Here is a 16832-nt window from a genome sequence, read left to right as displayed (position 1 = left end):
AGGCTTGCTTTTGCAATGTCGAGTAGACTTTACCTTCATAACTTGGTGACGAGAAGGAGAGTGATAGGAACTTTGCCCAGTGCCTGTAGAACAGTACCTACTTTCATTCACCTAACAGGAGCTTAGGGAACTTTAGCCCTGTCTTAAAGACAATGATGTGTTTTTCCATCCAACGCCCTTCGAGCATGACAACATTAAGTTTGTTGGAAAAGTTCAGAGCTGTCAGTGGCTAATGCCAGAAACAGTATTTTTGACGTAAGTGTCTAGAGTAGGTCAAAATGGATTCGTTTGATTCATCTCACTGAGAAGGGTACAGCTGGGAAGGAGAATATCGGCACTAACCGCATTCTTACGAAAAATCTGCCTAGTGGAGATTGGCACAGAACTAGTTTAACATACTAGCATATGCAACCTGAAAGTTTTGAGATGGGGACAATAAAAGGTATTGATAGAAGGCAGCTTAGAGCCCTGGTGTGGTTCAGCAGCAAAGACCCGGAAGAAAGCACAACCAGTGCTCAATAAGGTACAGACAGAAAACCCATGGCAAAGGACAAAAAACTGAATTTTTTGAAAAAACCTATTTTAGCCCCAGGGAAGCAGAGTGAAAGCAGGATTCCTCTACCACCCCATGCTCCTCAGCTTGACAAGTAATTGCAGCCGGGAAGTATTTGATTAAAATACTTGATGGTGATAAAGACATCCATGTACAATCCTGTGCACTTTTATTTTTTACCTAGTTTGTGATGCATCATGTAACCAATTTTCCTGCCGCAAGGAATAAAACACCACTGTTTGTCAGATCTGTAATATTTTGTATGTGTTGTCAAAACAGTCAGTGACTGGAAAGTTTGGAATGCCCTACTTCACAACAAAGTTCTGCCAGCGGTCAAGCTGGATTCCTCTCTTGGGAAATTCAAAACTGAGCAAGTCTAGAACAATTGTGCACACAGCCAGAAGTTCTTGTTTTGTTTCCAAATTAAAGGGCTGTAAATTGTCAAACTCCCACAAAGAATATTAAACCAAATATCTTGCTGTTTCCTGGGCAGATTCTGCAAACCAGCTATCACCTGTAAATGTTTCAATAATTAGCTAGATCAAAGTAAGTCAAAGTGATGTATGCTCCTAAGTCACTTTCAGTACTTTCAATCATTCTCTTTATATAAAATGCAGTAATGAAAGCATCTGCCTCCCCAGTTTCTGTGACAGAGTAAAACTATGAATTCAAATTGAGTTGTCAAGATGGATTTTCCTTGTTTTGCCAGGCTGACAAAACTTCGGACGGTACTGTTAAACGACCTTATTTACATAAGTATTAATTTGTGCAGATGTGAAGTCAATATTACCCCATAATTTTTTTTCTTTAAAACAGTAAGCAACTTGCAGTATGTTCATCTGCTAGAGCGTGAAGGGAAACTGAAGCAGTTTTCATACAACATGAGACCAACCACTGGTGCAAAGTCAAAAACCAAAAGACCCAAGCATTAAGCAAAGCTGAGAAGTAGGTAAAGGAGCCTGAGACCAACTTAAAGAATGTATGAAATATCTTAATTTAAAAAAATATGTAAAATATTAATCTAACAAATGGTATTTTCTATTTTTGCATTATCTGTGTGCTACATGCCAAACCAGACTTCCAGGAAGTTGAGCTCATTTTGTGTACAAATGGAATTTAGAATTTTAAAGTAATTTACTGACTGAGAGGATGAAATTGTGTAAAGTTGAGGTGCAGGCTGGAATTAGCAATTGGGCTGCTAAAGAATTTATCAAAATTATCTGTAAATATGTTTTGAAAACATTAATTAGCAGCCCTAGATGAAGTCTGAAAAAATTCTTTATATGAGGATATACAGTACCTGCCTTCTTACTTTTTTCCAACCCTACCAAAACACTTGAGATCTATGAAAGGAAGACTTACTGGAAAACAAGTAGAAAGCAAATAGTTTTCTCTCTGTGAGAAGCACAAAAGAATGGCTTTCTACTCTAAAAATTCAGACCTGGACTATTGGACAACTCCAGTTTCATCTGAAGTAGAAACCCAGCCTCCCCTGTCACCTACGTGATGTCCAGCTCTATAAAACAGTCTGTTTGAGTGTGATCCACTTATTTCTTCCACATTTTAATAGGGAGTGATCAAATGTGGCTTCTAAACTATAGCAATAGAAGAAATGTTCACATGACAATTTTGATTGATTTACTCATTTCCATCCTGTCATACAATAGCATACCCCCTCTGGAGTATCCTGACAAATGTATCTCTGTCCTTTTTATTTGTCCTTTAATACTTTCGCATGACTGCCCTTCAGCCATGCACATTTTTACAGAAAAATGTTAATTTCATTTTGGCTAAATTTGCCAAGTTTTTGTTTCACTCTTTCCAAGCCAAATTTTCTCAGCTTTTCATCCTACAAAAAATTAATTTTTATGATCTTGAAGACTAGAGTCTTGCAATTTCCTGTGGGACTGAAATATATTTTCCCCTGTATTAAGATGGATCTTTAATTGTACCTCAAAATATTTGTAGATAAAAAGGATACTCCATGAGTATGCACCAGCTCAACAGCAAACTGTGCCTTCTAAAGTGGTTGAGGTCACAGTTAGATACTGATGGACTCTTAGCATGGTCTTTTCTTTCAGCTACAATTTCTAATTGTTAAATTTCTAAGGTGTAAACCTGGCCCTCAAGAAGGCAGTGGGGCCAGGATTACATAATTTATCTCCACTTTACCCCCTCCCCTGCAGACTTTTTTGGTTAGTGAAATACTCATACTATTTTTATATCTAAATGCACATCAGAGGGCCCCCTCCCACCTTTGAATGATTCCTCATGTGCAGTCCAATGGGTGTACTTGCATGTTGAGTGCAGAATCATGAGCTTTTTCACTTAGCAGTACCTGTCAGAGTGGCTGTGGGGCTCTCTGCAGTGCTGCCTTCATGGTGGGGGGAGGGGGGGTGCGCCATGCAGTGTACCTGAACGCATTGTTGACTCTGGTCCCATCAAGGGGTTTATCAGATCTGGTGTTGATGGAATTGCTTAGTCATTAGACTTGCCCTCCCTGCCCCCCTCTCACTTCTCTGAAGCTGCCAAAGATTTCATTACTGTGAAAGCACACTTACAGCACACCAGGCCAGGGCACTGATGCCAATTTGGATGTTGGCAGTGCTGAGGTTTGCAGCTATGCCATCCCTGGCAGCACAGTCCCAGCAACTTTCACAGCCCTGGCAATAGCACTAACACCAGGGCAAGCCTATGATGAGGTGGCACAGATCTCTTGTGCCATTTTACCACTCCCCACACCTTTGGCCTCAGCCCCACCTACTCATCAGTCTTAGGAGACAAGTCAGTCTCCCAACATAGCTGGTACCAGTCCCCAGCCCAGCACCAAAGCTCATAGATATGCTGCCCTCACTGCATTCCTGGCCACAGTCTAATGGCCCTTTTGGCTGCCTTGGGCCCATCACCAGGTTCAAGGGCACACCTCCACCGCCACATCCATGGAATCTGTTCCCCCCCCCCCCCCATACATCATCTTTAGCCATATTTGAGTCACACCTGGCTGTAAAGGAGTAGGTGGCACCACCCATTCAAAGGGACCCAGGTTCAGCACTGAGGCCATGGCTCACAGCGCTGCCACCCCCCCCCCGAACATGATGCCAGCACTAGGGACCAATGCAGAACCAGCAGCTGTAGCTGCACCAGCCTTGATGGAGCCAGAAGGTCAAGAGCATCCAGTCCCAGGGCCTCCCTGTTCCCAGATGAGGTGGTAGGTGGTAACCTTCACCACAATGTTCCTAGCCAAAGGACAACAGGGCTGCATGAGGGCCAGAATTTGCCTGTTGAGGTCAAGGAAATCAAACTATGGTGGCCATAATATTTCTTGCTCCAGACAAGCTCTCCAGGGTCGCTCCATGGTACTGCTCCTTCAGAACACTACAAAGGTGTGCTGGTAAATGCTGGCCTCTGTACTACTACCGGCTAAGGGATACAACACCCCCCCCCCCCCCCCAAGTTCTGTAGTGGCTGATGCAGAACACCATGAACAATGGCAGGAGCAGGTATGGGGTCTGTGCCCAAAACAGGAGACACAAAGAAGCTGGACTTGTTCGGCCATAAGGTCCATTCTGCTGGAGGGCCTTCAGCTTCTTGTGGCTAACCAATAGACAGTGGTGAGACACTACTCAATTCAGACTCTCCTCCTCAGACTGATGAGTAGGTGGGGGCTGAGGCCAAAAGGTGTGGGGAGTGGTAAAACCTCACCAGGGGCTTGCCCTGGTGCTACTGCCAGGCAAAATTTCAAGAGCTGTTCACTGACTCCTGGCGGGAGTTCACAGCATTACTCTACGAGGTCAAGGTGGGCTCAAGGACCTCTCTGCAAGCAGGCTGAGGCTCAGCAGACTCTGGAGGTTGCATTATTGCAACTGGTTGCAGGTCTTGGCCATAACCCTGGAGATCCTCGCTATGTAGGAGCTGCCCTTTGACTGTCCTGGGTTCTTAGCACCACCCCCAACATCCTGAGGAATCTGTTCAAGCGGCAGCCTCCTGCCCAATTTTATTCCTGGCTTACCAGAAGACAATTCCACAGCCAGGGGGCCAGAACCCCATTTCTAAAGGTACACCTGCCCCCCAGGCCACCCACAGCTGAGCCAGATCCCTGTCCCTTGGTGAACTGGTTATACTCATAAAAAGGTTCAAGTTTCAGATGGTCTCCCCTGGTCCCCATCCCCTCAGTGGATCCAGGATACTGGTACGTGGCTTGAGAGTTGAAGGACTGTCATGCGTGCATGCAAAAAATCCCAAAACGCAGTAGCTGCTGCCACTGACTTCAAAGCTGAGGAACCACCTATAAATTCAGCTTCCAGTCAGACTCGTAATGTCCCACTTCTATTCCAAAAAATGCACAGCAGTTTTGGCAGTCTTCCTACAGAAGTGCTGAGCGCAGGGCTTCCCAGGGCTCACCAAGAGCAATGCCTCAGAGCTAATTCTAGAACACAGGGCAAAGGCAAGAGTAATCTCCACAAATCCTGGCCTCATCCTACACACTTCCCCATCCATCCTGCTTCTGACACAAAAACATTGATTTCATCAAAGCCATGCTGGATCCCCACAAATGTGAGCCTGAGAACTGGTACCAAGCTATCAGGGATTGTAGTCTCAGCCTCCAGTCGTGTCCAACCATCCTGGCAAAGAATTACGTAAAGATTTTGGAATATATTGCAGCTTGCACATAGGTGATGCAGCATGCCAGGTTATTTCCACCCCCAGCAGTCCTGGCTGATGACAGCCCAACCAGGAGCCTCTAGACAAGCTGGTTACACCCTGAGATGCACTCCTTGAATCCCTGAACTGCCATTATACCTACACACCAGGCACACAAAACAGCCTAGTGGACCACCTCAGCCACTCATGAACACCACAAAAAAGTCACTGTCTTCCCCAGATGGGATCATTTCCACCGAGACCTCTTCACATCAAGGGGGAAAACAGGAACTGTCATCTGTTCTGGTCCTTCCAGAATCATGGTTGGGGAGGGTAGAGCAGACACATTTTTCCCTATATACTCCACCCTGAGGGCACCACTCCAGGGGGCTCCACAGCCAACCCGATGTGTACCACTAAAGGAAAACCTCCTGCTGAGCAGGCACGTGGAATTAGTCATGTCTTGCAGAACAGTTACAATAAGTAGGTAAGGTTTTTCTTCCATAGATATCAGATGTGATTTTACTAGTAGCTTCATTTGTTTCACTTGAGAAGTCAAGGTATGACTTTGTTTTAAAGAGTTTTCCCTTTCTTCCTGCTACCCTAACTATATTGTATTACTACTTTGACTTTATTCTTTACTACATTTCTATTTTTATATTCAATAAATATCAAATATTGTTATACAGTGCAAAAATACTATTCTTTGTGCTTTTTCAGGTGGAATATTATGACAAAAAGTATTATTAATTATAAATAATGGAAAATGACTGAATACAAAATTCCAGTAAATTAAGGACATGTGCCCCACATCAATGTGACAGCATTTAATATATTCACTTAAATAACTGGGTTGCCTCGGCACATCTTTTATAATTGTTCTGAAACTACTTTCACTACAGTGTTACTCTCTCACTTCAAGACCAAAGTAACGTGGTACAAACAGATTTTGAATTTTTTATTTAAGTTCCACTTAAAAAATGTATAACAAACTTTGTTCCAACATTTTCCATTCAGAAATGGAAGTAAACACTTCATTTCTTCAATATACTGTGCTAATAGCAGTGGGGCCCTGTGGATGCGTGGCGAGATATATGTTGAAACAGTAATGGAGGTCTGTTAGCCATTGCTCTTGGACTTCACCACTCTTCAGTGTCTGGAGGCAGAAGAAAAAAAAAAAACAGGTTGAAAACCTGACATGTAACCACAAACAGTACAACTCATGCAGCTTGTTTGTTGGCTTCATGTTTCCATTTAGCCAGAAATTCTATACCAACAAACCAAAGACAGAACATTCATTTACACACCCCCATCATACTTGAATTCCAAATGATGGCATCTCCTTTTCTTGAGAAACAACCACAGAGACACAGCACTCTAAGACTTAAGTCTTCATTGCTTTTTCTAAAATAAGCTACAGATCACTTCTTTGATACTATGGTGTGTGAATTTATATATAAAGGTGATGAGCTTTCATGGGACAGACCCACTGAAGTCCCACGAAAGCTCATCACCGCATAAATCATTTTCTTAGTCTTTAAAGTGCTACATTTCTGCTGTGTTTTGTTAGAGTACACACTAGCACAGCTACCTCTCTGTTACTATATAAAGGTGGTTCACTTGCAATTATGTCCGAGTACCCTGATTCAGTCTCTGCTATTTTAATCATAATTTTCTTACTTCCAATTCAGCAATTTACAATGCACTGGTCTTATATGCAGCAAGGAGTTCACTGGAAACACTCTCAGCAAGGCTAACACCAGATGCACCATGGGGAGCTGTAGTGCACACAGTCCATCAGGATGCTATCAAAACAAAAAAGCAGCCAAGTAGCACTTTAAAGACTAACAAAATAATTTATTAGGTGAGCTTTTGTGGGACAGACCCACTTCTTCAGACCATAGCCAGACCAGAGCAGACTCAAATATTTAAGGCACAGAGAACCAAAAACAGGAAGCAAGGTGGACAAATCAGAGAGTAGAGAGGCAGAAGGGAGATGGGGGAGTCAAGAATTAGATTAAGCCAAATATGCAAACAAGCCCCTATAGTGGCTCAGAAAATTTACCATCCTGGTTCAGATTTTCTGAGTCACTATAGGGGCTCGTTTGCATACTTGGCTTAATCTAATTCTTGACTCCAGCCCCTCCCCTTGTGCCTCCACCTTGATTACTGTTTTTGGTTCTCTGTGCCTTAAATATGGAGTCTGTTCTGGTCTGGCTATGGTCTGAAGAAGTGGGTCTGTCCCACGAAAGTGCATCACCTAATAAATTAAAGTGCTACTTGACTGCTTTTTTGTTTTGATAGTATATAGACTAGCACGGCTCCCTCTCTGTTACCATCAGGATGCTAGTTATGCGAACAGATAATATAACGCCACAGCCAGTGGCCCAGTGGGTTTTAAGTACCATGGCTTTAAATGCCTGAAGCAACATCTGTCGTCTTTTCACTGAAAATGGCCGAGCTCTTTTAGAGTACCTCTGAGTAACACTGCAAGCCAGCTGGCACGGGTATATGTAGTAGTGCAGGTGGAAAGACAGGGCTTAGCAAGGAAGAACAGAAAGCTCTAACATGCTTGGCTATATACCTTATACTACATGTCCAAGCAGAGTCTCTCTTACCTGAGGGCAGGGCTCTCTGCTCCTGGACCTTGCATGGCCATGTGTAGCTTACACACTGCAGTGACACAAACTGAACCTGCTTTTTTCACAGTGCTGTTTAGCTACATGTGTAGTACCTATACTCTACATGCCACATTGTCACTATAACCTTAATAGCTCTTGTGAACACGCTAGGCCTGAGGGAATGCACAGAGCCACACACTGAATTCTGAAAATGCCTCTTGCTCTGCTGCGTTAAAGGACATTCTTGCCCCCATCCAATCACAACAAGTAACTTATCTCTAAGGCACCTGGTTCTCAGCTCAACAGTCCCAAAAAGTACAGAAATAGTGCTTAGAAATCCTGGCTTCTACTTTAGAACTTGGTCTTCCCTGTCAGTGTGAGAGTTGGAGCCTGAGCAGAAAAACCTGGATGGTGTCAGGAAGGCCACTTGATTGCTGCTGATGTGATAGTGGCATACTACATGCTTTTGCCATTCCCAGAGCACCTCATGACTCGGCAGCCAGTCATTCACACATATAACCCCACTATCCTGTCAGCTGCTCTGTCAAGGTATACAGCTATCCACCAAAATTTGGACTCCTCAAGCCCCATTCTGGATGCCTTTTTATGTGTCATTTGAATTATTATTTACACTAATTAGTGGTGTTGAGGTTTAATCTCTTCTGGGGAAAAACAGTTTCATACCATAATATCCTTGACAATCTGTTGCACAAGAAGTTCACTTGCCACCATATGACTCCTGAGCTGTCCATGCTGCATTAGCAAACGCAGCAACTGACCGATGACAGGTAGTTCTTCCCGACTGGCCCTGCAGACTTGAAGACTCTGCAGCATCAACCTCAACACTCTGGGCATTAGCACTAGCACTGAAATACAGGTTCCCCACAACAGGTCTCTGGGGAGAGGAAATACCAATCAATGAATAGAGTTGGGAATTGCTCAATCACAGAAGTGTCCCACCCCATCTTTGTCAACAACGGTGTCCACACAGTTACAACTGATAGGCTGTTTTCAGCTATCCATAAAGGGCAATTCACAGGTATGCAAGTGACTCCTCATGACAAGAGTATTAGAGAAACTGGACAAAATTCCACAAGGGTTAGAGAGCAAGTAGAGGAGAATATACATTTAGATTAGTCCTGGACCTTATTAATACTAAGACCACCTTAGGATAATTTATGGTGGCAATTTGATCCCCACCCACACACCAGATATAAAGCCCCAGTGACTTTTATTGTGTGTTTAAAAGGCTAAGAACTGGGGGATGACTCATGAGGTGTTCAATCAGTTGTATAAGAAAAACAGTATGTTGGACATAATTATTAATACAGTGTAAGTTCCAAAACTAAAAACTATTTGATAATAGAACAAGTGTTCTCTTTATTGTACAGCAGTTAACAGTCACATCCACCACCATCTCTCCATTACTGAGAAGACAGCTGTACAATCCCTAAAATCCAACTATTCACAGATAATGATTAAACCAGCAGCCAAAGGGAGTGCTATAATAGTTCTCAACAGTGATGACTACATTAGCAAGGCCAACCTTCAACTCTCCAACGTCACCTCAAAGACAACCCCACATCATAATTCACTCTGGAATTTACATGTGTCCTCAAATCCTTCCCCAGACAATTCTAAGAGAAACTCAACAACTCCACCCTCCCACAAACCCATCCCAAGGACCTTCTACCAAGATACTCAAGCAAGAGACTCTACGCACTCTCATATCTGGCCATGGCACTCTTACTAAAGGAGTATCAGAACTCATAGAAACCATGTGCAAAACCGCTCACCATGCAAACACACACCCCACAGGGCAACACTGGCTTCCTTCAGAAACACGAACGACTTCCCTCAGAACACCACCCTTGACTTAGTGGCTGTCATCTCCCAGTACACCAACAAACCTCACTGCTTCCTCCCTCAAATATCTACACAGCTATGAACACCCCTCAGATATCCACCCCAAACACATAGTTAAGCTCACCCATTTCAACTTTACATTCAACAGCAAACACTTTATCCAACCCAAGGGAACAGGCAGGAACACTAGGATAGTTCCCTCGTGTGTGAAACTCTTCATGGGCCATTGTGAGGATGAATTTCTGGAAAAAGGCACAAGAAAACCCCAATAATACACCAAAAATGTATCAATTTGCATCCTGTGGTCTGACCACCTACATACACTGCCTCAAAGATTTCCATTACACCTTTAACAATCAATAACCACCATTAACGCATTAAACTCTCTCTAGAACATTCCTACAGCAGCTTCAACTTCCCAGACACCACAGTCAGCTTCAATAAAGTAACAGTACACAACTATTGATAAGTAACTCATGAATCAGCACATTCACCCTCATGGATCCAATAACCCTCCCCACCCAAAGTTCCCAAGAAATCTTATTTACAGCTACGTATTCAGTGTACAGAATATGCTCTGAAGAGAAAGTTCACAATACACACATTAACTCACTCAATGTTTCACCAAACAAAGACACTCCCCAGAGAAGCACACTGCATCTTGGAACAGGCCACCCAAATACCCAAAGGGAGCCTGCTTCAATGTGGAGAGAAAAATCCCTCTGACGGCACAACCCTACTTGTCACCAACCACCCCATAATGGAACCTATTCAGAGTATCATTAAACAATGACAACCCACATTGAGTGGGGGCTAGAACAGTAAGAGGCTAGAAACCTGTGAGGCTTGTCACTCAGGATACAAGCCAGATCCAGGAGATTACTCATGGCACCCCAAAAAAAAAGTCTTTCCATAGCCCTCTCTTCTGGCCTTCAACCAACCCTACAACCTCATCATCACAAGCAAGCTCCCTATAGACTCAAACATACCAACTCAAAGTGAGACTAAACCTTGTTATAACAGAGGCAAAATGTACAAACTTATCTCCATTGCTGTGATTATCAATAGTCTCTCTACATGACACACCTTTCAAGACCGAGAAGTCTGACACATGCCTGTTACAAGTGGTGTTTCTCATCCAGTGCACTAACTGCCCTTGAAACCAGACAACTGCTGTGCTCTTAAATGAATTCACACAGACAAATGATAAAAACAAACACCGTATCAGGAATGGGTGAACACTCTTCACAAAACAATCACTCCATATCTGACCTCTTGATCCTTGTCCTCAAAGGAAACCTTAAAAATGCTTTCAAACGGAAAGCCTGGTCAGTTTAAAATTCATATCTCTGCTATAAACTAAAAATCATGGATTTAATGAAGACATTGGATTTATTGATTATTACAACAAATCTGTAACCTGCTAACCTCCTTTTATTGACCCATGACTGCAAAGTAATAGGCCACTTCACCTCACATTTGTTTACCACTTACACTAAACAGTTTATTCCACTGTTTCACAACTGCAACACTCTGAGGGTTGAAGAATAGCTTTGTAGAAGCTCAAAATATTGTCTCCTTCACAACAAAAATTGGTCCAATAAAATAAATCATCTAACTTGTCTCTCTCAAAAAACATTCCATCTATAGCTGCAAACATATTTGCATGGTTTAAATATATCTAGCCTTTTTTTTAGTCAAATTAATTTTCAAATTCTGTAAAATCATATTAGAGAAGCTTTGCTAAAGCTCAGTAGTCTATTTAGTGAAGAGTATGGACTAATTAAAAGCACTCGTGTCTTAGAACAATGACTTTCTAAATCCAAGAATTTTCAGTGTCACTTTCACTGTTTCTAATGAAGCCAAAGGCTAAATCCAAAGATTAAGGTATGAATGCCTACTTCTCCAGAGCGAGGCTATAACTCTGTTTTCCAATGTAACCTATAACAAATGTAATAAACAAAAACTTTGGGGGGAAAAAATGCATTAATTCCAGCCAACCCTACATATGGCAGTTTTTCCTAAATTGAACAATTACTTCAGAATAACCCTGAAAAGGGACAGAAGAACAAAATGAAAGAAGTTTAAGTATTCAAACGTAGATGTAAATGACAGAGACTTTCTTCAATTATAGAACAAGCATTACCTCTTCTGTACATGTTCTGCATCCTCTTTGTCTAAAGTTAACAGGAAGTAAAGAATACTATAGCAGCACGAGGCTAGAAACTTGTACAGATTTTCACTAAGGATGCAAGCTTGATCCAGGAGCTTACTCATGGCACACAAAATAGATCCAGCTGTGCTATCAGGTATTACAATGAGTCCAACCTATGAGACAAAACAAGTTCATTATCTGTCACGCAGTCTTTTATTGGCACACAAACACGGCTAGAACTATAATACGTCAAACATCACTTAACTTCCTATTCAAATTAATACATTCAACAACTTTTTTAAATTGCCTTCATTTTCCCTTGGGAAGCCACTCCAATATTAAACTGAAGATAAAAATGACTGTAAATCTAAATATTCAGTAATTAAAATATGCCATAAAGCAATGTGGCTTTTATTTGTTGAAGCTCCAGGTAAGAATTAAAAACAAAGATGATCAGAAAAACAAAAGCAATGGTGAAGTGGTGTTTTTCTTAGGCGGAGGTGCAGGAACATGGTTGTGGTGAGGGTCTGGGTGACGGGTTGTAGAAGCAGGTAGACAGTGCAAGGTCCGCATGTGTGGTGTGGGGTGCTTAATTATATAGCACCTGAGGGAAGCACATGGCTCTGCAACTCCCACCCCCCAGGCCATACCCTCTGCTGCTCTGACTGGCTGGAATGCCATCCAATCAGAGCAACAAGGGGGGAAAGCCTCTCTAGGCAGCACTGCACAGCCAGGGAAGGGGGAGCAGTTGCACCCAAAGCCACTCTTGCTCCTGCCAGGCCAAGCCTGGGGGCTGGATCCACCCTGGCTTGCTGAACCCTGAGCCTCACGAGCCAGCAGTTCCCCATCACATCTTGCTTTATTAATAATTTTGCTTTGGAAGTACAGATTATCATCTGTGGGTGTGATTAGTCAATAGGTATCAAGGGAGATCATAGGTCCTGGAGAATGAAGATATCGTCTAGACCAGACGCTGGCTAACAAAACAGATACTTCTTTCAAATTCAGTAAAAAACTCAAGAGCTGCAATGCAAGTGAATAGGAGACAGTCCTTAATAAATAACATCAAACCATATTTTTGTAACCCCTGTTTTAAGAACAGCGCACACAATGATTTGTAATACAACAACATGTTTACTGCAGGACTTCAACAAACATTTTACACATTCTATTTCCTCACACTTTACATGTGTGTTTGTACCACTATCTTCCTGACTTACACTCCCAAACCCACTGTAATTATGCCAATTTTACTTTGTTTAATTTCAGTTTTCTTTTTGAAAATGTGTGTTGTCCTTCACAGAAGTAATGCTGCAAGCTTCCTTTTCCTTTTCAAAATCAACACTTTATTAGCAACATACACAGATACAGTATCATATCCCACAATGCACTGCATATAGTAAAGGGGGGAGATCTCAAAATGTTGGATATCATATTTCCTACTTAGATATGAGTTGGACTCACAAACATTTACTGTGTACTAAAAATAATCAGGAGGGGCTGGTTTTTTTTTTTTTTTTACTTTGCAATTATAGCATCAGGTGCCAATATGAAGTCCTCAAAGAGTCACAGGTTAAAGACCTCCCCCGGTCTAGATTGGTATAAGTCCCTGGCACAGTGAGATGTGGTCAATTTGAGCAGGAAGGCTCTGATAGCATAGGGAGCGCAGACTCTCATCAGCACACACTTAAGTCTTGGCTGCCCTGTCTTTGTTTGAGCAAGGTTTGAATCCCCTACAAATGTGACAGTTGTCACACATGTGCACGTCCCACCAAAACACTTAAAAGCAGCTGGGGTGCAAGTTATACATTGGCATAGTCTTGTGACACAAGTGACAGGACCTGACACCAAGAGAAGGAGGCATGAATCCACTACTAGTAGCCAAATAGTAACTGACAAATCCACCTAGTAAGTGCTAATCTAACCTTAGTCTGATAATCAAAACCATACACAAACTCCAGACTAACCTTAAACTCACACAAGGGATACCATTTACACTAAGGGGGGTAGGAATTTACAAAGACTAGAACAGCAGCTCCAACAAACATAATACACTGAAGGAAAGAACTGATGGAGTTTGGGGCAGTTACAGCTTTCGCTCTTGTGCACATTGGCACAAATTAGCAGAGGGCACTCATGCTGCCTTATTAGATACTGCAGAGAGAAAAACCTCTGACAACTGCTCAAGGCATGCACACACTTACAGTGGAACAGGCATGTACAATCACTCAAAGAGCTTGCCTTTCTTCCCCCTTCTGCAAACTTCCCGGCCTTCACTATTGATTTAGGATTTATGGCCACATTTTCTGTCATTTATCAATCCTGGCAGAAAATATCCTCAGAGGCAGTCCAAATGGCTTCAGTTCAATATGGGTGATGATTCTCCTGAGTTGACTTCTTCCCATGCATTTAATCTCCGTTGCTAAAGCTATCACTTATGCGGTGAAAATATTTTTTCATGGCTTATCTTACCCAAAAGCTAGAAAGTATTTTCTCACTCTCATGGCAAGAATACAGCAAGTTTTATCTTTGTCAAGCACTAACACTTCACTTTCTAGTAAACACAGACCACCCATGAGGTAGCACTGTGGGAAAGGGAGTGTTCCTGGGGACGCAGGGTCCATTTCCGTAAAGGGGTGAGAAACACTGTCTAGGAAATGCACCAGAGGCCAAAAGACAGTGTGGTGGCCTACTTAGATCAAGAGATGGGTAAGAGCACAAGGGTCTAGCATATTGGGACACAAAACAGCATGGTGAATGGCATGCATGGCACAGGGAATTTTACGGGGGCCATTTGTAAGACCTGATTTTTGGTTGTCCAGTTTAAAAAGGGGCATGATTTTCAGTAAGTGCTGAATGTATCGCCTCAGAAAATCAGGCTCTGGTGCTGAGAAATCAAAACATTCTGGTTACTTTCAAAATGCTGATCTCAAATGTCATTTAAAATGCTTGTTGGATTTGTGCTGCTACACTGGTGGGCTGAGTTAATCAGAATATCACAAAGTCCTCTGAAAGTGCATTCTGTATTATGGACACAACTTTTAGATACAACAACATGTTATTTACCAGATATTTGCAGATACCATTCTGGAGGATGTCAAAACACTGACTTCGTGACGGTATAACGGACAAGCTGTGACATACCACCTGTTCAAATGCAAGAAAACAAAGTGATATTTATTGATGGACGAGCATATTTATTATAGATATATCTGTGTATATACATATGGATGCATGGGCACATGTGGACACGCAGTATCCATTAAAGTGCTGATCCTTTTTAAAGCTCAAAAGTCACATTGAACAATTTAAGTTGTCAATGTTGAAAAGCTTAAATCCAACGGCAGAAATTGTGCTTGCTCTCCTTTTCCTCTTCCTAGCAAAAGTTCCTTATGGTTAACTTTTAGGATTCCAGTTAAAAAGGTTAAAAAATAAAGAATAAAACTCCATCAGACTATAAAAATACAGACAGGCCCCAATTTTTTCCCCAAGTAAGGAAACTTCCCAAGTAAGTACCTGAATAGAAAACACACACCAAGTGAGAGGGAAAGACGAAGGACAGCAAGCAAAAAGTAACGTATTACGGAAAATTACATCCCATGTTGCCTTTCCCCAACCTACAAAAGAATGTCCTACTCAGTGGACATAAAAAGCACTTCCAAGAAAGAGGCATCTTGCTTTATAAATGGTCTGAAACATGCTGATGCTGACACAGCCAGAAAGAAGCAAGCAACAACACTGACATAAAAAGATGATAAAAAGTCAGTCTCACGTCCAGGTCTTCATAGCAGCATAACTGCATCCTCCAGAGGAATTTCTAACAAAAGTAACCACGACTGATAAAAGCAGAGCGGGTTCTTACTTATTCAGAAAAATAACCTTGAGTGTTATAAGGAAACTGACAGGGTCAGAAATCTAAGTAGCAATAAAAAATGCAGAAAAGAGATTATGGGGATGCAAGAAGTATGGTATAATAGACAGCAGACTAGAACAGGAGTCAGGAGTTCTGGATTCTAATCCAATCTCTGGCAACAATCTGTCGTATGCTCTTGGGTAAATTACTTTCTCTCACTGTGCCTGTCTCCCATCCCCCACTTTCCCTGGCTTGTCTATTCAGATTACAAACTCTTTGGAAGGACCACTGTTGTACGTACTTAGGTTAAATAAATGGGCCAAAAGTGTTGACATAACGCAGTTACTGCTCATCGTTAATCAGCGTCAAATGAGGTCAGAGACATCTCCATCCACAGGAAAGTTCAGGGACACTGACGGGGGGGGGGGGGGTGTGTGTCGGGTCATGAGGCTGTGGGGAAGGGCACATTCAACGTGGTGGGAAACAAAGAAACCCAGCTCACTCCACTTCCCCAGCTCTCAGCTGCATCACTCAGGAGTCTTAAGAAAAAATACGGAGGCTGCCTGCACACTCGCTGGGGACGGTGGGAAGCAGACTGACATGGCTGGGAGCCAGAAAAGTGTAAAGAGCTAGTGCCAGACTGCTCCTGTTGTGTTTGGAGGCCACTGAGTTTGGCCACATTTTTGGTGGCCAGTACTCTGTGGGATTAGCAGCCCCAACACATCATAGTAGTGTCCAGGCTCAATGACTTGAATGCATAAAATCAAGGGTTTGTACACTGACATCTTGCTATGTCAAGGAAGCACGACAGGGCTTATGCAGGATGAGAGCTCCTGATCTGATTGTACTGCCGGAACAACTGCATTGCTCTCATGCGGCAAGGAATGCACTTTTCCTGGAAGCTTTAGAGAACGTTCCTCTTTCCTCCTACTTTCAACAGCCTTACTAATCACAGATAGCATTCCAGTCTCACTGGAATCCCTGCAACACTTCTCTCGACAGCTTGTTTGTAGGCATGCCAATCAGCTTTGGCAAAACTCCATCCTGGTACCTGTTTCAAAAAAATACAGGGATTTTGATGCCTGTGGAGATCATTATAGGCCTGTGTCGGCTGTTCTGAAATTCTGACTGTACTTTACATGT

At 42.5% G+C, this 16832-nt stretch overlaps 2 protein-coding genes across 10 annotated transcripts in view; one reads left to right on the top strand and one right to left on the bottom strand.

Moving 5' to 3' along the window:
- INVS (inversin) overlaps positions 1-5879 on the top strand; it is a 178154-nt gene extending 172275 nt beyond the window's left edge. For all 5 annotated transcript variants that reach the window (XM_074987955.1, XM_074987954.1, XM_074987959.1 and 2 more), the window contains one exon: positions 1370-5879. In XM_074987955.1, the coding sequence (XP_074844056.1) occupies positions 1370-1485 (116 nt within the window). In that variant the 3' untranslated portion in view covers positions 1486-5879. The remainder of the gene's footprint in view (positions 1-1369) is intronic.
- Positions 5880-6119: 240 nt separating this feature from the next.
- The window catches only part of TEX10 (testis expressed 10), a 113307-nt gene continuing 102594 nt past the window's right edge, over positions 6120-16832 (bottom strand). For 4 of the 5 annotated variants that reach the window (XM_074987947.1, XM_074987948.1, XM_074987950.1 and 1 more), the window contains 4 exons: positions 14903-14983; positions 11828-12009; positions 8500-8710; positions 6120-6350 (listed from right to left, as the gene is read on the bottom strand). In XM_074987947.1, coding sequence (XP_074844048.1) covers positions 6237-6350; positions 8500-8710; positions 11828-12009; positions 14903-14983 — 588 coding nt within the window. In that variant the 3' untranslated portion in view covers positions 6120-6236. The remainder of the gene's footprint in view (positions 6351-8499; positions 8711-11827; positions 12010-14902; positions 14984-16832) is intronic. The other variant, XM_074987952.1, reaches the window with a different exon arrangement.

This window comes from Carettochelys insculpta, chromosome 2 (genome assembly GCF_033958435.1).
Source record: "Carettochelys insculpta isolate YL-2023 chromosome 2, ASM3395843v1, whole genome shotgun sequence".
Classification (NCBI taxonomy): Eukaryota; Metazoa; Chordata; order Testudines; family Carettochelyidae; genus Carettochelys; species Carettochelys insculpta.
Note: the sequence above shows the minus strand (reverse complement) of the source record. Positions and strands in the feature narration are given on the sequence as shown.